Source organism: Culicoides brevitarsis, chromosome 1, assembly GCF_036172545.1.
Source record: "Culicoides brevitarsis isolate CSIRO-B50_1 chromosome 1, AGI_CSIRO_Cbre_v1, whole genome shotgun sequence".
NCBI classification, from domain to species: domain Eukaryota; kingdom Metazoa; phylum Arthropoda; class Insecta; order Diptera; family Ceratopogonidae; genus Culicoides; species Culicoides brevitarsis.
In genome coordinates, this window is record NC_087085.1 from 24,911,559 (window position 1) to 24,937,404 (window position 25,846).

At 31.6% G+C, this 25,846-nt stretch overlaps 3 protein-coding genes across 3 annotated transcripts in view; all 3 read right to left on the reverse strand.

Annotated features, from left to right (window-relative positions):
• LOC134836720 (uncharacterized) overlaps positions 1-7,008 on the reverse strand; it is a 36,238-nt gene extending 29,230 nt beyond the window's left edge. Inside the window, exon 1 of the mRNA XM_063851918.1 lies at positions 6,955-7,008. The gene's annotated coding sequence lies outside the window, so the exon portion shown is untranslated. The remainder of the gene's footprint in view (positions 1-6,954) is intronic.
• A 1,613-nt stretch (positions 7,009-8,621) lies between these two features.
• LOC134837159 (barrier-to-autointegration factor) lies at positions 8,622-9,243 on the reverse strand. The gene is made up of 2 exons (XM_063852503.1): positions 8,996-9,243; positions 8,622-8,932 (listed from the first exon to the last, which is right to left on the reverse strand). The coding sequence occupies exons 1-2, from the start codon at positions 9,119-9,121 to the stop codon at positions 8,786-8,788; spliced, it is 273 nt and encodes a 90-aa protein (XP_063708573.1). The 5' UTR covers positions 9,122-9,243; the 3' UTR covers positions 8,622-8,785.
• Positions 9,244-9,392: 149 nt separating this feature from the next.
• On the reverse strand, positions 9,393-10,973 carry LOC134836907 (uncharacterized). Its single transcript, XM_063852187.1, has 2 exons — positions 10,824-10,973; positions 9,393-10,757 (listed from the first exon to the last, which is right to left on the reverse strand). The coding sequence occupies exons 1-2, from the start codon at positions 10,843-10,845 to the stop codon at positions 9,457-9,459; spliced, it is 1,323 nt and encodes a 440-aa protein (XP_063708257.1). The 5' UTR covers positions 10,846-10,973; the 3' UTR covers positions 9,393-9,456.
• Between the last annotated feature and the right edge of the window lie 14,873 nt (positions 10,974-25,846).

Sequence of the window (25,846 nt, forward strand, 5' to 3'; positions counted from 1 at the left end):
TATTAAAAAAAAAATGTTTATAAAAAATAATAAAGAAATACCTAAAAGGCACAATAATTTACCTCACCTCGCCTCATCGTCGTCGTGTCTCATGTGAACAAAACAACAACTAAATAAATACAAAGATCACTTTCTCTTTCAATTTTCAATCAATATCGTCGTCGTTTGCAAGTTTTTTTGTTCAATGCATGCTTAAAAAAGTCATAAAATAATGATAACGATAAATATTAACCGTATTAAGCTTTAATTTTTTTTTATATATATTTCATCATCATCAACTCCTTCCTGATTTTCATCATATATGTGATTCGCGTTGCGCTAAAAATCGACTGATGTCACCGTTGCGCTCACAGCAATCATGTTGCAATCGATAATGAATGTCAAAAACTAGATCCGGACATTTATTGCGTGATAAAATGCAGTAAGACTCGTTTCTTTCATTTTTTACATGCTCCGTATCTGAAAATGTATCCGATAGTGAAATGGAATACATCAAAAAAAGGTAATTTATCTTAAATAAATTTACATTAACTTCGGAATCTAATATTGAGAAAATTTATCATTTATCTTAATTAATGACTTTGGACCTTGCGGGGCGTTGCTGTTACCGTTTAGCTACTTCAACTTGGTTGGTAAAATCGAATGTATCAAAAAAAAAAAGCGGTAAACCTGCTTGAAAACAAGTGGTCGGATACATTCTGATTGCAACTCAAAACGATATCAAAGTAAAATGTTATAAAATTGTAGGTACATAAAGAAGTCATTGACTTGCGCTCGCTCTTTGAAAGCTTGTTTGTTTTTATCTTTTTTTTAAATTACAATAAAATTGGATTTTATTGATCTGCTAAAGTTTCTTTTAACCGTTAATCGAGCAAATATTTTCTTTTTAGCCACAACAACGTGCCACAATATTTCCTCATCTAAAAAAAAGTGCAATTTGCCAAACAAACAGACATCAATTAAGTCCCAAGGCAGTATAGACAAAATTAATAGCGAAAGCCTCTCATGTACCACATGTGCCGTTATTCAGTTGCAGTAAACACGTACCAACTCTAAATCGCGAGCTGGTTATTTAAAAAGTGTGCCTTTAATAAAATATATGAAAAATCACACTGAATTAGCAAATCAATCGTATTTTTACATAATTTTTCAAAACTTTTTGATTGAATATTTCATTTAAACATAAGATATCTTAAGCTTGCGAATGCCTCCAGATAGGACCGTGTGGATTTTCAGACTTTTTAGGGTCACAGATACTAAAATTTGCTGCAAAAACAATGTTGTGCAATGAAAACTATACCGCTTGAGGCTATTTATCGGCGATCGGCAGCAAAAATCGATTGAAAAACGCGTAAATGAAGTAACATTTAATTAATTTTGACAGGAAGTAGTTTGTGAAAAGTAGATTTCTTGTTTTCATCACGTCGTGTGAGGAAAATGTGAGAAAATTTGTAAGTTAACACAAAAAAGCAATAGTTGTAAAAGGAAGAAAATTATTAAAATTTTTACTTACATTAACAATTTTGTAATAAAATTGTTCAAGCGGGAATTTTGTTTACTGTTTTAATAATCTGCAAGGAAAAAATTAAAAGAGAAAAAATGAAAAACTTTAATTTGAGGAAGGAAATTTTGAACATAAGAATAGAACAATGGAAAACATTAAAACGACTTCAACGAGTGTTACAGGGATGTAAATTGAAAACCTTCAATCAGCATTTGGGAAGCTATAAAAACATTTAACGCCTCTGAACTTGAATATTACTTTTTTAACTGCATAAAAGACACTGAAGCAGACAAAGTTGTAATTAAGTTTTTGCAACATAAACAGAAAATTCTCTTAAATGGAATTTATTTTGCAAATAATTTTGATTTTGGTTTATTAGTTGCTCTTTTGATAAAAAAAATCCCCCTTGGGAAATTCGCATTCACTCAAAATAAAACTTATATACATTTTGCTCATTTGTTTACAAACGCAATCAATTGATGGACTTTTCAATTATTTTCCCTTTCATTTATTATTAACATAAACACAAACCAAACATGTTTAGTGCGCTGTCGTTGTTGATGTCATGTCGGTCGTGGTTTTCTTTTATTCATTATTATTGCATCAAGTGTTCAATAATAATTTTATTGCTTTGTTTCGTTGCAGATTCAACATTGATTATTCGATATTTTTCTTTGTTGTTGTTGTTGCTATTATCGCATGGCTCTTCATTCACATCATTTTCACATCACAACAAACGATTGCAAAATAAGGAAATATCTGAGCAGAAAACAAAGCGAATGAACTTAAACGAAGGTACAAGTTCTGTGTGACGTTTATTAACAAGAAAATAAAAAAAAACGCTTGCGTCAAAAATAGAAAGGAAAAAAAATGTAAAAATCGTTAAAAGAGAAATTTTATCAAGTATCATTATCACTGACACTGGATTTATTTGTGGGCGCATCGAGTCATAATTTTATGCTCGTTTCATTTGTAGGAAATCGTTTTATTGTTTACCCAATCAAACACAAATTTATCACTAATTTTCAAACATTTTTAACAAATTAGTTTTAATTTATGGAAAAATCTTTCACGATTCACTTTCATTCATAAAAATTCATTTTTTTTATTTATTTATCGTGTGTTGTGTATCAAAATGTGTGTCAGTTGAATTTTATTCGCTTGAACTTGTCAATAATTAAAATGTTAAAAACACTGAGATGGATGGACGAAATTGGTTCATTCATACTTTCACATGCGACTTGGCTCGTGTTTTAATTCGTTCACCTTAGTTTCGCGCCGTTACATTGTTGTTGTTTTGCACCTGAGATATAAAAATGTTGTGTTTTTATTTTCAAACATCATTCGTTGTTGACAAATTTTTTGCTTCTTCCACAATTCTAGAGAGAATAAAAATGGAATGAAAATAAAAATGTAAAAGGAATTCGCACGAATTTTACCATGAGAGATAACGCCAAAAATAAAAACATAAAAGCCAAGCAAGGGGAGCGCAACTTTTTTCCATTAATTTTATTATTATGCTGTTTCTCGGCGATGATACGAGTCCTTGATGTCTAATTCACATCTTCATGGTTCTGTTTTTGATGGCAGTCAAAAACATGTGTATTTTTCCTTTTTTTCTGTGTCACCTTTTGTTCGTTTTTGCTTAGTATTTTTTTTTCTATGAAATCGAACTTTATGCCGCGGCATGCCGTCATGAAGCAAGAATGAAGACTTCCATAAAACAATAAACGGGGAATAAAATATGAAAAAAAAGATACAGAAGCCTTGATGGCACACTTGGGTGTGTTCGACTTTTATAAACTTGATAAAATTGAGTTCTAGGCTAAATAATAATAGAATAAAATAACATGTTCAAGTTTATAAACATGTAAAATAGTAAATGAAACTGCGTATCACTAAAAATTCTTAAAAATCACAAAAATATTTCTAAAAACCGGTTTTTATGATTTTTAATTAAACCAGTTTTATTTCGTATGAAAGTTTTCTGTCTATTTTAATATTTATCTCGTTTTTTTTGTCATAATTCTCCTGTTTTCTTTCCAAAATTGAATACTATTTAATCATTTACTTGCATTTTAGATACATTTGTACTCAAACATGCACCGAACGAACGAATAATAATAATTGTTCGTGTTTAATCTCGCCCTAACAATCACCATTTATTTTATTAACTACCTTTTTATAATATTTCTGTACATTGTTTCGTTATGAAATCTGGCTAAAACGTAGATTTTTGTGGTTTCTTTTGTGTGCATACAATTTATTTGCTAGACATTAAAGCGTTAGACAATAATTGTTGGAGAAAATCGAAATGCACATTTTGCTCTACTTATTGTGTTATATTAAGTGACAACGTTAACAATTATATTTCAAAATAATACCTAACTTTATTTATAATAAAAAGTGAGATAATAAATTTAAAAAAAGTTGAGTAACTTAGTAATGCTTTAAAGTGTTAACTTTTTTTTTCATGATCAAAAGTGTACTGCAGCTTGAGGCAAAATCTGCTTGAAAAGTACACAAAATGTAATTATGAGCAAGTGAATAATTAGTAACTCAAACGCCTCGGAGCATCATTCATCATATTCATTCATACACATATGTGAAAGGTTTGTGTCTCGCTTAAAAGTTGTTTATATTTATCACCTCACACCCAACAAAGTGAGAGCGAGAGTCAAATGTGAATAACATATACTACAAGGTGACTTTTGAAATGACTCTTTACTAATTTTTGAGCAAACAAGTTTGTGTAAAGAAAAGAGTCAACATGAATGACAAAGAATATTTTTTTTCTGAAGTTTTTTTTTCTATTTAAAGTCTGTCCTAAGCTCAAAGAAGTTTTGTGTGAATAATTTTCCAAAACATATTTTGTCAATTTTTGTAATTTTTTTTGTTTTTAGGTAGGACTCTTACGGCCCTCACAGGATACTGGATTCCATAATTCCTAGAATTTTCATAAAATCTGGAGAAAAAAATAAGATGAAAAAATTTGAGAAACACTTAAATTTTTCTCGAAAATTTGTTTCAAATTCATCAAAAATTCTGAATCCTTTCTATTTAATTTTTAGGTAATTAAAATTTGCTCCCGATAAAAACAATTGTTGTTCCAAACTTGTCCGACCTTAAATCTCTTTGATGGAAATATTGTTTAATTTTAGTTAAAGTGCAAAACGAGAAAGAAAGGAATCTTTGTTTTGGAATCGATTAACAAGTCATAAGGAAAGTGAAATACGCTTATTACGAACTCCAATTCGTCAAGCTGATTTTTTTCATTTTTATTATTTATTCTTCATTAATAAATATAAATGTTTAAAAAATATTGATCCGATAACAAAAAAGACACTAAGCAGTTGTGGTGTTAAAATTTTTAAGAATAACATGATGTAACGAATCGGAAGATGATTTTTTTTTATCTTCGTGTATAAATATTTTGAATTCCACTTTTTCTCTCTGTATCTTTTATAATATTTCATTTGAACTTTCGAGACAACACTCAGACAAAAGAAGTTAAATAAAAGTTATTTGTTTATCGTTAGTTGGATGACGACTTGCTTTAGGCTTGCTGATGATATCACCGCATGTTCAATAATCGATTACACATCCTTCTATTTATTTCTTAGTAGTTTCTAATATTACGTAAAGATTCCTCTTTAAAAAAGTTATTATGCAAAAAAAAAAAAAAAAAAATCCCCAAGGTGTCATATTATCATGATTTTTTCAATTTTGTTGCTTTTTATTCTATTTAAGTCGATGCTTACTCCAGCAATTGTCTGTAACATAATAATAATATAATAATAACTTGCTAATTTAATTAAAAAGGTATTTTAATTGGATTTGCCACATATTTTTCTCTCTTCAACTAACTAACTAGGTACACATAACGAGGCATAAAATAATAGTAGATGGAGTAATTTTCATTATTACCTACTAAAAAGTTTGACAAATGATATCTCCGTGTCTTTTGTTGACGCACTTTATACTCGCAAGCATTGCAAGCCACGTCGGAGGCGAGAAATGGCATTTATACGGCTTACTTTCCAAAGTTTCGTTATTTGATGCCTTTTACATTCAATGATATCGTAATTACATTCTTTCGATGATGAAATTTCGCTTGGTACTAAAGGCTGTTTGCAAGATAAATGGCAAGTACAATTAAAATTTCTTTCAGTTCAACTATTTAAAAGAATTTAGACGCAAGCGAATGAGATAGAATGGCAACGCAAGTAGCAAAACTTGAATAATAATAATAATTTTTTCTCAATTACACAACATTCCGGAACGGAGGTTGACCTTTTAAAAAAGAATATTGTGTAACTTTACGGAAAAATTAGTTATTTTTTGATTCTTTTTGTCATTTTGTCTTATCTTTCTTCGTGTGTTTTATTTTTTTTTTTCGTTGGTATAAAATTAATCCAGCCACTTTGGTACGTTACACTTATAAAAAAAGATCATCACACTTGGTAAGTAAACAACATTAAAAAAAAAGACTGACTAATAATCATCGACGATGAAAACGCCGAAAGCGACTTAATTGCCACTTTTACCCCAAAATTTTCTCTTAAAATTTGTCATTTATTGTCGTTCGTGCCTTTTGGATGTCCCGCAGAATATTCAACTGCTCATTTTTTTTGTTGGAACTTTCAAAAACATGTGACATTTTTTGGGGGGATGCATTCCATCCTACTCAAATTCCATCCTGCAAATAACAATGAATGGATGAAAAGTAAAAATAAAATGACATGTATAAAACTTAATTTTCTTCGGAGATTAAATCAAATCTAAATAAATTGGGGGAACATATGCTAATCATCTCCCCTAAGCTTCAAACATCGCCTCTAAGCAAGTCAATAGTGGATGTGTGTGGCGCCCATGCAAGAGACATTTCTTAACAATTTATTACGCTTACTTTTGCGATAATGCATATATCAATTCTTTCGACATGACTTTTATTTATTGATTTGGTTTCATTCATCATTTGTATGGCTTTTTGGATACAAATTCGTTGGAGGAAAAATTATTGGTGCATGACCTTTAAATATTACATTTCAAATTTATTTACATTCCAATTGTGTGTGTGCATATTTTTACTATTTAAAGACGATGCTGTTGAAGCAGAAGACAGGTTTCTATAACTGTAAAACTCTCCCACAAAAAAAAAACAAGTGTCGTTCATTTGAAACATTAGCTACACACATTCCTTCTATCTTTGATCTTTTTTTGCCACACATTTTACTCGTTTCTTTGTGTATCAATAGGTAAGAAGCTGTGTAATAATTATAGCGATTAAAGAGATGCTGATGATCGTTTTACCTCACTTTTGTATTCAAATCTCGCACAAATTTTATCTTTTATGCAGATTTTTCGCGATGATGGTGTTGATAAATATTCACATCCCATCCCACTCTTTGTTAGTAGTATTAGCTTATTTTTTATTATTAAAAATTTACCTTTTTTTGTAGATAAATCCAATTCAATATTATCCTTGCTTCCAAGTTGGTCTTGAAAATTGACAAATTTTTGCTTTAATGTTTTTCTTCACTTTTTATATTTTAATATTCTCACTTAGTTTTTAAAATATTTTTTTTTTACTTTCAATTAAGTTTTTAATATATTTTAAGAGTTCTTTGAATAATGTAAAAAATTGTTAACAAATGTTACGTGTCATTAATAAATATCACGATCTTTCACTCTCACTTTATTTTTGAAGTAATCCACCTAAATAAAAAAAAAAAACAGTTTTTAAAGAGAACAAGTGCTAAATGTTGTCCAAGACAAGGTAAGACAAAAAATAAATGTAACAACATTTAGCAATAATAATTTAAGGCTTCAATAGAGCGGTGCGCAATTTATTTCTTCTCGCATTTATTTCTTATGATTTTTGTTAACCGAAATTATTAGTAGCCAGAGGGGCCTAAGTTAAGAAAGTTAAGCATTACATTAGCATTAAATGTGGTTTAAAAAAATATGATTTTTTATTTCTTGGACATGAATTTGTTTCAAAGTATTTCTTAAGTTCGATTTTTTTTCTTGATATTTTTTTTGGTAAGCGGCAAAAAATGATTTTACCATGCCTTCATATTCTCTATCATGCAATGAATGATAGATGCTAACTAGTTCACTATTCTAAAATTGTCAGTGCTCATCGAATAATTTTTAGTGCAAATATCGAAAATTTCAATTATATTTTTGCTCACGTTTTGTCAATTACCACTCGATAAAACTTTTAACACACGATTAGTCGGATAACACAGAGTTTCAAATAAAACTCCAGAAAAGGAAAACTACCAACACGTCTATGTGAACGGCAAAAACAGACTGATCTTCGTTTGCCATTTGGCGGTTTTCGATTCACTGATTTCCAACAGCACTTCCATGATTTCCAACAGCACTTCCATTATTCCAGGCTGGATGTCTGTTTCTATACGCATACACGGTACGATGATGTCTGTACGTCGCTACAGAAACCCGTATGTGAGCATAGTGTTTGTACAGAATTTTTTTCTGTGAGCTGGGAAATGTACAAAACCATTTTCTGTGAGCTGGGTCACGTACCGACATTTGATTGTCACCTAGGGCTGGTCAGAAGTCGTTGTTTGACACCTGGGGCATGTTTCTTTTTTTTGCACTGGGATTTGTCGGAAATTATTTTCTCTGCATTGGGGCTGAGTGCCGTGAGTGGTTTGAGTTACTTTGAGTGACTTTGAGTGACTTTACACATTGGGAGAGCCACAAGTGCTTTTGCATTGGGATTTTTTTTTCAAAAACCAGAAAAGTTTTTCGACCGTTGAGCCTGATGCCGACTTGAAAGGAACTTGGAAGGATGTTTTGGGGTTTCAGTGCATGAAAAGCATTGAGCTGATTTGAGGAACAAAAATAATTATTCAACTAAAAACCCTAGTCTTATACCTTTGAATCTTACATAAATCTATGACCTTGAATTTTACAGAGTATGATTTTAGCTTGAATTCCATGAGTCATCAAGAACGAAGATTTGTGTTTCGGATATGAAACATTCGGTCAACACCTCAAAAAATAATTCAAGGACAAATCTTCTGTTTGAGAATACAAATGGATTTAAAGGAAATTTTCCAAGAGAATAAAAAACGAATAGCTGTTGCATTTTTATATGAAATTAGTCATCTTTTATTTTTTTATATATGAATTTGTGTGTTACTTAGCGTTAAATATGTTTTGATTGACATAAACATTAAAAGCTGTCCAATATACAGAAAAAGGGAGTATTTTTTATATGTAAAAACGAAACACTGAAAGAACTTTTTACAAGAACTCTTCACACCAGTCATTCAAACATTGGTAACAGTCAGCAGCTTGTTTGGAATTGGCGTTACACACGTCCTTCATCCACTCTTTGAACAGCTCGGCATCTTTTTTCAGCACCAAATACTGACCGAGAACTGTGTATGCCTGCGAAATAGAAAATTAACGTTACATATGCCGAAGAAACATGTGTACGAATATGTAAATTACCTTATCGAAACCGGCCGCTTCGAGTCTTTTGCCGAGAACGTCACCAACGCCAGCTAAATCTGTGACTGGTTTCTCACCCATGGGCTCGGCCACGAAATTACGATGCTTTTGCGAAGTACTAGACATTGTTGGATGGTTTTATAGTATTTTCGGGAAGTCAAGAGGGCTTTAAATGCACTAAAATTCGATTTTTTCGGAAACTTTTGGTCGATTGTTGTGAAATTGGCGGTTGACGTCAAAATTTGCCCTCATGCTAATTCAAGTCATATGGATTTTGAGACGAATGAAATTGATGAAATCGATGAAGGCGTCATTCATTAAGGGGGGCATCGGCAATTAAGGGGGTGTGGGAGAGGGGGGCGACTTTAATTACATTTTAAATTTAATGTTATCCGTCTGTATTATATATTTCTTTTGATTTTTACGCACTAAATAATTGAATTTGATCGATGAATTAAGACTTATGGTTCTATTTTTTCTTCTTTTGTAAATGGTTGTTCATCGTCATCGTAATTCACTGACTGTAAATTGACCATTGCTGCAATAATGATGACGATTTCGTCCAGCAATTTGACAAAATCCGAAGTCAAAGCTTTCTTGTTGTTGATCAAGGTGAATTGGCGCATCCGTTTAATGGTCTCAAATGCCAATTTTTGCTCAAAATTAAGATTCTTCTCGGGATCCTCTTCGTCCTCCTGAAATTCGGGCACGAGATCGATAATATTGAAGCCATCTTCAATTAATTCCCTGATACTCTTGATTGCCGGTAAGGTTTTCTCGGGCGTTAATCGTCCTCCATAGCCGGGAGACACATGGGCGATACATCCGTCGGGCGTTACCAAGAAAAAGTAGTTGATGACGTGCTTTGTACCATTGAAAGTCACTTCGTTGATGTACAAATCTTGTGTTTTCTCGATGACAACGGGGAAGGAACTGAGATAAAATCGTGTCTGGCACAGTTTTCGGCGCGCACTCACTGGAATGTCCTCAAAGACAACGTACTTCGATGGAAGTTGCACTAAACTCTGCATAAATCGCGCAATCGTTTTTGTCGTATAGCAAAAAAGTTCCTTTGCCTCGCCGTCCTTCAAGTTAAAGTAGTCTTCTAGCACAGACAGGTCCTCGTCCAGTTTCAGTTTGCGGAACGTGAGGATGACATTCATTTCGGAAATGCTGATATTCGATGCAAGGGTCTCCACCAAGTCAATTGATGCGGGAGTCAGTCCCAGATATTTGTACGGATCCGAGTTCATGAGTAAAATTATCGCTTGTGATGTTGTTGGCAGTTTTGGGGGCTCTTTCGCTTCGGACAACTTTAGTTTTTTGCAAGGTTCGCCTTCTCCATTGATACTGCCATTTTTCCGAATTCCATTCAAAGCTTCGCGTTTGTCGAGCATCACTTTGATCGAAGTATTCCTGGCTGCTTCTTTCAATTCCTCCAACGAAACCTCACTGATGTAATTGTAGTCGGTCATCATTGAATTCGGCGTCGATGTGAACTCACGAGATGATCGGAGTGCTCGGTCTCGTCCCATATTTTTGGACGGCACCACATTCGGTCGCAATCGACAACCTCCATTCGGGGAATGCGAGAATATTGTGTAGTCCCTTTCGTGGAAGTGGTCGCGACAGACTTTGGTGTTTTTCTTCGCTTCTTTGATGCCACACGCTTCCAGCCACTTTTGCTTCATCAAACCACCACGTGGAAAGTCATGTTTGAACGAGACATGGGAGTTTGAGGAGTTGTTTTTGCAGTCTGGCACTAAAAAAAACAAATAAACAAAATAATGGATAGCAGGAATTAATTCCATCAATTAATCGAGCTTACCTGCACAAAACCACGATGACATGATGTTTTAAGGACTCTTGGAGGCTTTAGCTTGATGACTAACTAGTTGGATGGCTGAATATTTGGCTATTTACACCGAAAAATCATTAAAAACTGGAGATAAACAAGTAGTTGCCGGCCATTGAAAACCTTGCCCTAAGACATCTGTTGGCGAGAAAACGAAGTAAATATGTATAAAGGCGCCATCCATTTACGGCGTCGGAAGTTTGAGGGGGGATGGATTTCGACGTAGGGGGAGGGGGATAAAAGGAAAATACGACGTCGTATAAATTCTCTATAGTTAAGATTTTTTGTTTCAATTTGTCAGTAATATTTAAGCGCTTCAAACTTTTTTGATCTGTTTTTTAACTTACTGAGTAAACATGTACAATTTTTCACAAATTTCCATATAAACGTGAGCTAGCTTTTAACAATTTTTCTTAACAAAGGGGGAGGGGGGTTATTTTATTACTAAATAAATAGTACGTCGTAATTAAGGGGGGCTTTAAATTTCGACGGTTCCCGACTATATGGGGGTGAGTCTATTAAAAGGCCTCGATTAACAATAGAAAATTATTGACAAATTAAGTCAAATTGATCAAAATTTATAAAATAAATTTTAGAAAATAAGAATAAAATTTTTGAATTTTTCAATATTTCCCGATTTTCCGAGTTTTCTCGCAAATTTTTATCAATTTTATCTAGTTAACACATCACCCGATATCAACATTTCATCGAAAATAAAATGGTATAAGATTTTTTGATGGTTTTATATTAGTTAGGCCTAAAGAAGTCAAAAAAAAAACCTAAATTTAAAATTCTAGAACGAATCAAAATGGTTTCTATGCATTTTTAGTGAGATCGGGTATGTCAAAGAGGTACTTGAATATATCCAATTTGATTACCAACAATTTTAATTTTTTTGATTACAACTACCAAAAACAACTAAAAACTAAATAAACAAGAAGAAAAAAAAGATACACATTAATATTTCTTCACAATAGCTCCTCAATTTGATGAAGAAAGAGTTGAGGTAAGTTCGTCAATCGTCTAACCAGTTGGTTTTCGTGTCCCAGCATTCAATGAAAGCACTTCAATAGTAGCCTTAACATGAAGTCTTGAATGGTCTCCAGTTTACATGTCTTGTGTAGTTCAACATTTCTTACTTGTCTGAAGCTCGTCGGGTGTTGAACAGCATTCAGGAAGTAACGCAGAGGCTTATTTTGAAAAACTTGCAATTTCTGGATGTTTGCGTTGCTTGTCGCGTTCCACACAGGAATGGCGTACGTCATGACGGATCTGACATAAGTTTTGAAAAGAGCAACTTTATTTGTGAGAGACAATACGGGTTTACTTACTTCGCGGTTTCAACAATGGTTTCAGATAGATAAACTTTACCTGAGTGTCTAAGAAAATTCGTTGTATTCTCAGTGACAATGAGTTTCTTGTTAAGATAAACCCCAAGCAGTTTCAGAGACTCAGTTTTCTCTAAGATAGTGTTGTTGTATTTCAATATGAGATTTTGTGAAATGTTTCTGCGGCGAGTGTATAGGGCATATATAGTCTTATTCTCATTGACTTACATTTTCCATTTTAAAATTTTTTGGAAAAGTGCATCAAGATGTCTTTGGGCGCGAGAAAATGCCACGGAAGGAAAAACGGTACTTGCCACTTGTGTCGTCCGCAAAAATATTAAGTTTAGTAAAGTAAAATCTCGGCATATCATACATCGCGAGAATGAACAGTAAATAAAGTTTTTTTTTTATTTTCAACTTTTTTTGAAGCTAGAGAAAAAAATTTATAACTCAACACTGGTTTACTGGAAAACTATAATAATAGATATATTATTACATATATTAAAAGTACTTCATAAATTTTATAGAATTTAAATTCCAATCTGTTGAATGCAATTTTGTTCAAGTATATCTTCTGAATGTATATTTTGTGTTGAAAGTACCTTGAAATTTCTCATTTTTCATTCAAACCCCGTTCAATCGAAATTCAATTTGTTGAAAGTTAATATGATTGTAAAATTTTTCCTAAAAAAGCTAAATTTTGACTCCGATTTCTTAAATAAACATTCGGCTATTGTCTAAGTTGACAAATTCAGTGAATCTAACATTGAAAAATTACAACAATTAGTTTTGTTTCTATGTTTGTCTTTCATGTAATGATTCCCTTCTCTTACTATCTCTTATGAGACACGAAATTTCTATCGAAACTTATTCCAAATTTCTGTAAAAATCTTCCAATGTAAAAAAATAAAATGAGAAAGGGGACGTTTATTATGAATTTTTTTCTTTCTATAAAAATATCTTGTAATAATTCTTTGTTTCGTCCATCGATGCATTGGGATTGAATAAAGCTAATCAAAGAACATTTTCTATTTTGAGACGTCGTGAGTGAGTGGCGCATTGTTTTTTGTTTGTTTTCCCACACATTTCTGGAATCATCTCACGTTACGTGAAGAGGGGTGGAGAACCAAATAAAAATAAAAAGATTTCAAGCAGAGAAAGAATAAAGAAAAAAATATTAATTACTCTTTCTAATTATCATCGTATTTTAGTTTGATTCTCCGGAGGTCTCTTGGGTCAACTTTTGTTACAATTCTTCTTCCTCCTCTCGTTTCGAGTTCGTTTCTTTTGTGTGGAGGAGCATCTGTTACACTTTTATTATTATTACTACATTTTATAATTTTGGCATATAACCTCTTCTCTTTTATGTGTGTAAGAACTTTTACTTTTGTTGTACGAAAGATGTAATAATGCAACAAATGGTCTACAAAAGTGCGACGCATTGTGCAATTTTTGCTTTTATTACGTTTTTTGTGACAATTGAAGAGTGTAGGATGTCGCAACAAAAGATTTAAATTAGTGAAGGAACAAGAAACCGTAATTTAAATTCCCAAATGCCAAAATCTGTCACATTATAATGATTTAATGGATAGAGAAGTCAATTTTGATGACTTTGGCGATTCAAAATTTAACAAACCAACATTTATGACGATTCGGTATCTTTAAAAAGTTATTTAGTATTGATCAAAAAACTCTTCAATCATTTTTAGAACATTTTTTTTACAAGAGAACTACAAAAAAAAACTAATAAACATAAATTTCTTTTTATGTATCAAGACATTTGATTGTAGTTTTTTAACAAGATTTTTCTATTCGTATTAAAAAATAAATTTAACAATATTTTACCGTCTGTCTGTTCTGATCAAACATTTTAGATTTATTTATGCTATACAATTTAAAATCAGAGGAAAGTTTTCAAACGATTTGTAGAAAAATTTAGATTTGATATTTTTTAACTATAAAATGATTACAAATGCGCTTTCGTCAGAAATTCAGGTATTTTTGTAAAAAAAATTCATTAACACGTCAAAAACAACCAAATTTATGATTTTTTTATACGAGAATTCAAACCATCTGCCTGACCAATGCATTTTAAACGAATCATAATTGTTACGGCTTTATTTTCTTATTTTTTTTTCGTCATTTCTCTTCAAATGAAATCCGAACATCTTGCTTTTCAAAAGTGATTTGATGACAAAACGTTACTTACACAATTGTGTAATCGTTGTCGCATCATCTCTCGGATTCTGGAATAAAAAAGGAATCACAGCGTGAAAAAAAAGTTGTGAAGAAAGTAACACAACAGAAGCACGTGCCTTTTGGGCATTGTCTATATGATATTTTTTTCGTTGCTCCTCATTTTCTTTGTTTGGAGTTGTCAGAAAAGTTTCTTAAAAGATTTCTTAAGATGTTGTTTGGATAAAACATTTGCTTCTGTTGTATAAATAAACTTTTTTTAAGGGTTCGTTTTTTATTATTTGAAAAAAAAAATTAATAAAAAAATAATTCTAAGAAAATTTTATTAGATTTAAATCCAAATAAATCACAATTAAAGCATGAAAATCTTTGCAAAATTTATTTATTTATTTTTTGGTTCTATGCAAAACTAAACAAATATTTGATCAATAAATATTTTTGGGTAATAAATTAGCATGCAGCGAGAAAAAAATATTTCCGATACTCATAAAAAATTAATGTGTTTATAATTTAATAATAAAGCTATTAAATGCGATTAAAACCTTTGTTGTGAAGAAACTTTTCTTTGTACATTTTTTAATATCGTCATAGATCATTAAACAGCAAAATTCAATATTTGTGGTCTTACTGTGCGAGTGCGGTAATGTACAAAAAATGCATAAGAAAATGAATATTTATAAAGTTCCCTCTTCTTAGTTTAATTCGAAATCTAAGCAAATATTATGCAACGCATTGCGATTGCGTCACTAATGCGATTTTAATAAAAGATCTCCCTAATAGTATTTCGGTGGTTGATTTTTTATTAGGTTTTTTAATGATTAAGCACAGCATGGGATACGAGATGACCTCTAAGACGAAAATTTAAGATTTTGCAGATAGAGTTCGCGGATCATTGAGTCACCTTTGGGTGATCGAACTGAGAGATTTATCGCGTAATTAAGGCTTTTATCTGCGATGAGAAACTGTGCTGTTAATGGACCAAAAAATATTGAAAAATTTCTAAAAAAAAAATTCTCATCCAAATTTTTGTCAGTTGTAAATTTTATGGCGCTCAGCTGTCGAGTTTTTGTTCTTCCGCAATGGATGTCCAGAAAGCTCGCCGATAGAATGAAAGAAAAAAGAAGAGAAGACATTTAAATTAGTTCCACCAAAAATTCATGAATGTAGATTTCTTTCACAACTATGTCTGTGGATCATTGTTTGACCGCATCCTTTGGAAAGAAGAAAGTAAAATTTATTGAACATTTCTCCATTCAGGAGGAAACCAAAAGCAACAAACAACGACATGGTTACATGGTTCATAACCTCTTGTTATATTTTCCGATGCATCGTGAAGACAATTCCCGAGATTTGCAACGCATTCGCCATGCCATGGGATTTTCAATGCAAGACGACAGAACCCAAAAATAAGTAATAAAGGATTTTCAAGTTCACTAAACAAATATAAGAAATATATCCAATGTCCGGTTGGTCATCGTCATTCGAGGGGATTTTTATTTTTATTGTGAATCGGAACGAATTGATAAATATTTATAACTTTACAACGATTTTCAAAAGTTATAACGATCCCATAACTGGATATTCCTATTCACAAAACGCAATAAAATCATTTGTTTGCCCTCGTCGATGCCACCACTTGAGAACACATTTACTGTTTAATTTAATAATCAAATATGCGATCGCGATAACGGACAAAAACATGAATTTCGCGTGATCACAGCTAATTTTTGCCACATGTCCCGTAATTTTTCGCAAAATTGCTTCCTGTTTATGTTTTTTTTTTATTTTCAAGGATTGATTGTGATTTCCGTTAATTATTATTGTCAAACACCAACAAAAAAAGGCAACGAGTGACATTTGTTTCCATTTTGTTAAAAAAAAAACAAATTAAACGGCACGCGTAGTTTGGGTTACCTTTATAATTGCTAAAAATGAGCATTATTTGTTTATTTATGCCATACGACCGACATTAACGAATGACGGAATGATGTCCATTAAAACAGTTTTAATCGTAATAATCCTCTACGCATACGAAAGGACATGCTTAGAAGTTTAAAAAAACTTGTTTGGCAATAATTATAGTTTAGTTATTACAACTTCTATTTATTCAAAATAAATAATAACCACGGGTTATAAAACAAACGGAATTTCTCCTTTTATCGCGTACGAGCGACAACGAGCGAGCGAGCAAAAAAACTAGTTTGACCCTAATTTTCTTTTTTTTTAATGTGCATCATACTTTAATAAGTAAAAATTATGCATAATGCACGGTTTGGTTGTCAATAATGTTTTTTTTTGTTCTGTGAATGATGCCGCAAACACAATATGGGACACGAGCGCGATCGCCAAATATTGATAGCGACTGTACTCGCTACTGTTTTGCATATGCGTTGGCAATGACGCGATGGTACCGTAAGTGAGTTCAACCCTTTTTCGCTCGAGGATAGATATTTGTACAGATATGAATGCAGTCAGTCAGAGGTAGAGAGAGAAAAATATTTAAATAAATACTTACAACATGTAACATTCGGAGGCATAAGGTGTAAGTAATGACATGCAATGTGCAGTTAGTTTATAAAATATTTTTTAACAAAAGAGAGAAAGGGTCAGTGCATTAGATATTTGCATACAGCTCAGTACAAATTTGGTACATTACTTGTGTCAACATGACTTTCTATTTATTGTAGTCATTGTTCACGGTTTTAATGGACATTTTTTTTGCAAAACAAAAAAATAGGTGCTGCGATGGAAGTCATGTGTCCGTCCACATAAAGTTCCACACTTTGTTCATATTATGGATTCATTCTTGATTAATAATATTTAATAATGCTTAACTTAAATATATTTAACAAAAAAAAAAAAAATTAATAAAAATTATATAAAAATATAATAAATAGTTTTCTTTTTAAAGTTTGCAAATAATTTCATAAAATTAAAATTAAATATTTTTTTATCCTATTTTTTTTAAATATTTTTTTATCTTATAAAAAGTTAAAAACACATATTGAAATTTTTCTTATATCATTTTAGGTTGTAAAATAGTTAAATCTAATAGTTATTTTTTTTATTAAAATTTATCTAAATGCGCTTACATCCTTTTTGGTCAAAACGAATCCTTTTCTGACACTTTTTTATGTTATTTTGTCCGCACAAAATGTTGATATCTGTCACAGCACGACTCTATGTCCATCAAAATAAACGATGCAGAAGATATTTGCGTTCGTTCCGTTAATGTTAGTATTACTGTCGCATCGTTTCTCTTACGTTTTTTTTTCATTTGAAATATTTCATTTAGATCAAATACTTTTTTTTATATCATTTCATTTCCATATGGAACATGTTCATCACGTGTAAAAACAATAAAGGGGTTCAATAACGATCGTGTGTGTGGTATGTATGATCTACTTTTACCCCAAAGTTATGCAGTTAATTGCAATGCAATGCGCACGAATGTCGTCCTCGTCATCGTACTTGATGTCATTCATATTTTGAAACATTAAAAAAAAACTAGAACAAAAAAAAGTTACTAACAAATGACACAATTTTATTAACCAAACATAATTTGAATGCACTTTTAAGCGACATACTGTTATTTTATGTTAAAATAACAAAATGAAAAAAATGAACAAATTATTTCCTTGAGTACGCATCAATGAGCGACAACGTTTTTTTTTGCTGGATCGAGTCTTTTGAGACAAAGAGACTTAAGTGACCGTGTAAGACGATAATAATCAAGCAACAAGTCTCGATGAAAGACGACGTGGTCATTTAATTGAAATATCGATGTCGTTCCCTTGTCGTCGTCGTCATAAGCGACAAACATTACATGACAAAAGAAAGAAATTTTAATCAAAGGAAAGAAAAAAGTCATTACAATAAATAACATGAATAATCATATGATGGACTTGCATCACAACTGACATTCTGATGCATCGAACGGGACCCTCTTAAGATTTGCAATGGATTTTTCACACATGCAGGGAGCATTGGCAATGATTTGGATATTTTTAAGTAGTTGTTTATGGTTTATCTATCCGCATCCCTTACGTGTCTATGGACCCTACAGCAGATTTCGTTTTCACTCGTCTCGAGAATGATCCATGAGAGACAATTTCAACAAAGAGAAAGACTTACTTGCGATTTAATCAGTTTTGCGTATACAAATAAATAAAATATCTTCTGCATGACATGCAAACCTTTTTTCTCAATAACGTTGAATAGCAAGAAGTTAACATGTCAATAATAGAAAGATGCAATTCTCATAAAACATCTACATCTCAGTGATTTTTGATGCCGTTCCTAACAGGAAAATAATACTTTACAAGGTTATTTATTAAGGGGCGGTGTTGACAGATATTACTCCTTTTGCGACTGACTGCATGCATCATCTTCCTTGCAAATTTTATTTTTTTTTTGCGTGTGCATGCATGCATGATGAAAGAGGTAGGTAGACGATTATGAATAAGGATGAGGAAGAAAAGGGTTTCGCAAAAATCCTTTTTAAACAATAATGCAGAAGATGCAATTTCTCGCATTGATTTGCATTTAACAGCAATAAAATCCATATTTATAAGTTTCACAGATTTGTTATCTTAATTTGCTTTGCTTTTATGAAAGTATTAGCAGGGATGAAAAATTAAGTTCGCTGAAAAGATGATGCAAAAATATATTAAATTACTTCTGATGCATTTGTTCCTTTGTTTGTCTCAAAAACTTTGTTAAAAAATATTTTTAGACAATTTTAGAAAGGGTTTTTCTCTTCGATTCTTCTGCAAAATAATGGAATAAAGACGCAACTATGAATATTGAAGAATGTGGATTGCTCTCTTTTTTTCTGTTGCAGTATTATTAGATTTCATTGGATTGGCACTTAATGCTCGATCATGTGAAAAAAGTATGAAAATGATGAAAAACATATTAAATTTCGTCATCGTCTTGTTATTCTTCTCGCTCGTTGATGTTGTTGAATGAATAAAAGTCTGTGCACCGATGGGAGAATCTTCCACGATTGATGCATTTCTTCCGATTATGAGGGAAAGTTTGACTAAATATCATCATATTTCAAAAAATAATAACGATTTTTATTCAATCTTTCCCTATTTTTTTGTATTAATAAGACATTTCTTCCGTCAAAGATGTTTTTTATGCGCAGTGAAACTCATTGTCATCGAAAATTATGATGAAAAATGTGTTGAATGTCTTCATTTTTTTAATGTACTTTGTTATGCTGCATTAATACAATAGAAAAATGATGGAAAGCACGTCAATTCAATGAAGTAGTTATTTGATTGAGTTTTTTTTTTTGTGTGACGGAACACGTGAAAGTGACGTTGTTTGGTAATAGTGTGGTTAGTGAAGCATAAAAAATAGAAAAATAATACAGAAAAAGTTAAGGGATTCTTATTGTTGTCCGTTAAATGGATGGATGATAAAGAGATAATCAGAATTATGACAATATGTGATGAAATCGTCTTCGTTTCGATGAGGGTCATCAAATTTCGCTTTGGGTGAACTAAAAAATAAAAGTCACATAAAAAATTAGAATCTTAGATAAAAAAATAAATGTGATGAACTTATCTTCTTGTTTTATTTTAGTTAATTAATTATCTCTTTTTCAGTGAATATTTTGAAAATTGATATATGTATTAATGAACAATAAATAACTGAATTTTTGTTTATTTAAATTGTAGACTAACATACAGAGAAAATACTCCAAAAATTTGTTACTATTTAAATTCCCTTAATAACGTTTTTCTTCGGCTTTACGTTCCTTAAATCATTTAAATTCTCATCAAGAGAACACATTTGTATTAATTTCGTACACCTAAAAATTTACCTAATCGTTCTAATCACACTTTTGTCCTTACAAATTTCCCATAAAGTACAGACCATAACATTGATTAATTACTTTTCTTACTTGTCGTCGTCGTTCGTTCGTTGTTCGGTCAACATCAACAACAACATTATATCGTCAACGTTGTCCTCTCATCCGAAAACTAAATGAACACATCAAATAACGCAAAAAGTGTCCCGAATGGCATTAAAGATTAAAAATTTTGTACCGTACACAATAAAAGTGACCATCATTATCAACAAAAAAAGGGACAAACACAGGACCAACATATATGCGAGTCATTAATCAACTCATCTAGGATGATCAACACTCCGAGAGAGAGAATAAGTAGCAAGCAAGCATCAGGTAACAAACAATGAAAATGTTATGTTTTAATCGTATTACTATGAATAATGAGAGAAAAGGTCCTTTTTGTTGCTGCTCTAATTGAAATGAATTAAAACTTTGTGACAATTGAGACGTCAACGAATGTAAATTGGTAAATAAAATAAAAATAAATTAAACAATAAAAAATCTGGACTGGAAATAATTGAGAAAAGTCCAACGCTTCGTTAGTTACGGTTAAAAAATGAGAATTAAAAAAAACGCTGCATCACAGGACTTTCTCCTATTTTATTCGATAAAACGAACTAATGTTCGACTAAAGAGAATTTTATTTTTTATTCATTTTTCGAAAGTCACACAAATCTGCAGGATCAGACAACAAAAACGTAAAAAAATTGCTAGTCACTGTACTTTCATTAAGTAAAATTTGGTGTAAGTTACGTTATCGGACACTGAAGCTAGACAAAAGTGAATAGAATTTCCACTAATTCATTGTTATAGACTAACTAACGGTTTATTAAAAGTTTTTTTTTACCCTTTTATTAATCTAATTAACTCAATTCCCACACTATATTTGTCAACTTTAGATACATATCGCCGCTCTAGTTACAAACATATCTTAAACATTATCGTATTGTCGTGAATGGATATGAAAAATACCAATATCGTTCCCCCGTTTTTTTTATAAAGTACATAGAGTCATATAGTGTGGTACAGTCGTCATATTAAGGACATAATTCACACTGGCACATGTAAATTAATTTAATAAAAATTTTAGAGATCTGATAAATTTTGAGGAAACAGGTTAAAATTTGATAATTTATTGGAAAAAACTGTTGCTCAAATTTCTCTCATAATAAATTTAGAGTTTAATTACGTGCTTTTCTGCGATTAGAATAAAGATAATAAAGTAATATAGATTATAATACTTTTGATCCAATAACGGCTTTTTCATACTGAAATTGGCTCAAAAAATATGATATTTAAAAAAAATATAAATATGTATTTACAATTTTTTACAGAAAATTTACCAGAATTCACTGAAAATATTAAGAATATCTTCTTCTGTAAAATTTTGAGTCCATATAAATATTATATAGATGTTCTGAAATTAATTTTAAAATAGCAAAACTCAATTTAAAAAAACAACTAAAATATTACTAAACGGTCGATTTTTTAGACTTATTATTTTTTTGTGAATTTGCTTGATTCATTCCGAAAAAAATTTTAGGATAAAATTTCAATATAAATGTAGAGCGAGCCAAAAAGTCACAGACTCTCTACAAATCGTATCTGACAATCCATCAACAGTACTCAAAAGTCGTCTGACTCGAGACATCTTCAAGGTGAAGGTTATAAGAACTCGTCCAAACATATTTTCACTACGTAATAATGCAACATTGTTTAGCATCAACTTTAACAAAAACATGATTGAATTGAGTCATTTATTTCATCTCCTAAGGACATGTGCTGTCCTTCTTCATTCAAAATAAAAAAAATGCATCTGTGCAATTTTTCATGTTTCAAAAAATAATAAAAAGAAAAGAAGAAGTTAATCGGTGATTTTTGTCTGATCAGCTTTTTCTCTTCTGTTTTCTCCCGTCACAACTCAAAACTTTAACTACAAGTTTGTGTCATGTTATTTTATAAGATTAGGGAGATGATATTGTAAAATATGCGTCTTGTAACACGGAACAATGTAATTCTCGTAGTCGGATTGAATTATTATAAAAAAATCTCCGTAGGCATTGCAGACCCGACGAACTCATGTTTTTCGGATAGAAGATGAATAACAAACAATGCGGACGAGAATAGAGGAAAAAAATCGAAAGTAAGAAAAATTTCATGTCAAATTGATGGATCTTCCTTGATGTGGAATCTTGTTCAATGTCTCTTCCTTGTTCTCGTTGTTGTGTTGTTTCTTCTTCCTTCTTCCATGTCAATGTCAATGGGGTGCATTTTGCTTCAAGGTAATAGATAAAAAAAACGTTTTGGAAAACAATATTCTTAGTTTATTATAAATTATGCATGAAATGTGATGAGACACGCATTTCCTTATATTTAGATCTAATAAAAAACTATTTGACGACGCTTTGTGACAAGTCAAAATATGCCGAAGAAGCGCAAGAAGAATAAAATTTTACATTTACAGGAAAAGGGTTGATCCAACTTTGATTTGGAAAGTTAATAATAATAAATAAATGACAATTATTATTCACTCAGAACTTTTTTTTTTTGAAATGTGTGTGACAGCCAACTCAAATTACATGTTTTGATTCACAAACTATATTGGAAAATATTGGAAGACAATAAAAAAGGATCGAAACGAGAACGTAAAGAGATCAAAGAGTTGTCATTTAATTTGATACGCATCATAATTGTAAATGAAATGAGGTGTCATGTGTGAATGTTACGATATATGCCGAGATATGTGTGAAAGGGATTGATAATAATATGTTTTGATAACTTATGGTGAAAGTACTTGATCTCTGCCGATTATTATTATTGATTCGTATCTTGGGAAAGAATTTGTGAAGGCTGTTGATCCAATGTTGTCACTCATTGTTGAGTGGAACGAATTGCGGGATCATAATAAAATGTTGAACTTTATTATAATCGCTCCAAATAAATGTATCGGAAGTTAATTAAAGATGTGAGAAAAAAAAATTGCGACATGTCTTGGGAGTGACGTGATGGTGATGAAAAGTAATGTTTATTAGCTGGTGGAACGAATGCAAATATTTGAAAATCTATTGAAAGTCATGAGAAAAAAGTCAACGGTTGAACCGTTGAAAAAACCGTCTAACAATTTTTCCCGACTTGCTCTTTAGAATAGTTTTCAGAAAATTGAGGAAATTTTCCTCATTGAGTTAAATGTGTTCACAATCGCACAAAAGTGGCTTGTCATTAATTAGCGAATAACAAAAAATCGTTTATTTTCAATTATTATTCATCATAAATATATTTAGATAACAAAAAAAAGAGAATCATCTCATCGTCAAAAGCACACTTCAAACGAAAGCACCTAAATACTTTGTTCAAATAACACATTTTTGCATCATCCCATTCAATAACACACAAAAACATTCAATAAAAATGCAAATAATTAGATAGGGTCGTCAATTTGTCAACTTTTGCAATGCAAATTTTGTGCAAATCATGACAAGATGAGAGACGAGCATTCCATCCCCTTAAGCAATGTCGGATTTTTCGTGCATTATTTATTTAGCATGCAAAAATGTTTGTCATTTCAATTGATTCGATGACGAGCATGCCTACGAGTCAATTTCAAATTGAATGAAAACAATGAAGAACGTAACTGAAGTGGCGACCATCTGCAATAAGGAATGTCACATAAATTATGTTTGATTGGAAGCTTATTCATAAATTTACCTTAAAAACTAATCCCCAGTCAAAGCGAAAGAATTCACATTCCACAACGACTTGCTGTCGTTCGATTTCTAATGAGAACATGTCCAACTTTTCCAAAATATTTGCGTCCGTTGTGTGTGCCATCGCTTCGTAAATCAAAAATTGCGTCCTGCGTCCTTCGTTTGTCGTAGAGCTGCCAATGCTGATCATTATCAGGAAATAATAGGTGTAATAAATGGTCCACATTATATTCACTTTCGCGTAAGCTCGTTGCGTGGCATCCGTGGTATCCAAAAACACTTTGTAGATGATAAATGGTGTAAAAACGTAGTAACAAACGAAGGACAGAATTCCAACGACAAGCTAGGAATATAATTTATTAGCAAAATCTGACAACATACGTTTGATAAGGCGCTTACCGGATACGAGAAACGGTCGTTACAAATAACAATCATATCGACAAGGCGACTATAAATATCAGAGAATTGCTGGATTGTCCGTTGGTGTTCAAAGTTGCTTATGAAGTGCTTTGTTGGGAGGTCTTTGCAACGTGTGGTGAGGAAATATTCCCTGTAAGAAACATTGCTAAAGAAAAAGTGACAAAACGAAATCAAACTTACTTGAAAGTGGCATTACAAATCTGCAATCGATTTCGTATCATGGATGTATTAACAATGTACATGCCTAGAAACACCAAAATCATCGTAGTATAAGCTTGGGCTATAACTATGTGCATATAATTTTCTACATATCCTTGCAAAAAAGCCATTGTCGTGATAAACAAACACCAGAATTGAAAGATACCAACAAGACAAAATGTAATAAAGTATTTATATTCTTTACGAGTGTAGTCTAAAACGCCTAATTGTTGCAACTGAAAAAACGAAAATTTCATATTTTTTTTTGACGAGAACAAAGATAAAAATTTTAAGTTTTCCGGACAAAATTTAAACTTTTTTTATTTGAAAATTGAGTAGCTTTACTTGAGTAGCTACTGACTTAATTTATTGAATTCTAAAATAGGACATCGGACTACATTTTTGAAATTTATTTGAAACAGCCTAATTCATTATGAAAAAAATCGAAATTCACTTACCTCTTTATCGATCCACAGCAGATTTTTCAGCAAAATACCAAACTTTTTTGCATGTCTTATAGCTAATAAACTTGAGTAAATTCCATTGGCCGTCTGTATTCGATATATGAAAAGCACTCCTTGAGCCAGCACCACCGATCTCGGCTTACTCAGTGGAACGTAGTAGACAGTCGTGAGATACAGCGTAAAACATTGGCCAATAATATTTGCGACACATCCAACATAATCGATTGGTTTTGATATTATTTTCCAGTCATTTTTATTGCCTACAAATTTTCATTAAAAATGAATTAAAAAACAAAAAAATAACTCACCAGAGATCCGACAAGGGACACTACCAAAAATGCGGCAAAAGAAGAGAATCATTTGAGCAGTTTCAAAAACTGACATTATTTTGCCTGCAGCAGTTAAATAAATGATTTTAATTGAAAACGTGCCAACAAATAATTTTGTCGACTGAATGTCGAATTCGGAACAAGTGATACTACGTCTACTAGTTTTTAGTATTAATGTTGTTTAATTAATTTTGTTTGGCGTTTTCGATTAAATTAGAGACCATAAATTATTTTTCATCGATGGTGCGACGATAACGGACGTGAGCGTGACTCAACTGGTGAGGTCGTGGTAATCCAATGAAGCTATCCTGGGAAACATTGTGTCCAATCAAGTGAACGTTATCCCGTATTAATATCATTAATTCGATCGATGTTATAATCGAACCATATTATTATTTTAAGTGCAATCGATTCCTGACACATCCCTAAGTCCTTTCTCGCACCAGCAGCATTTTTTTTGGCATCATTTCATTCCGTGTTCATTCAACTGT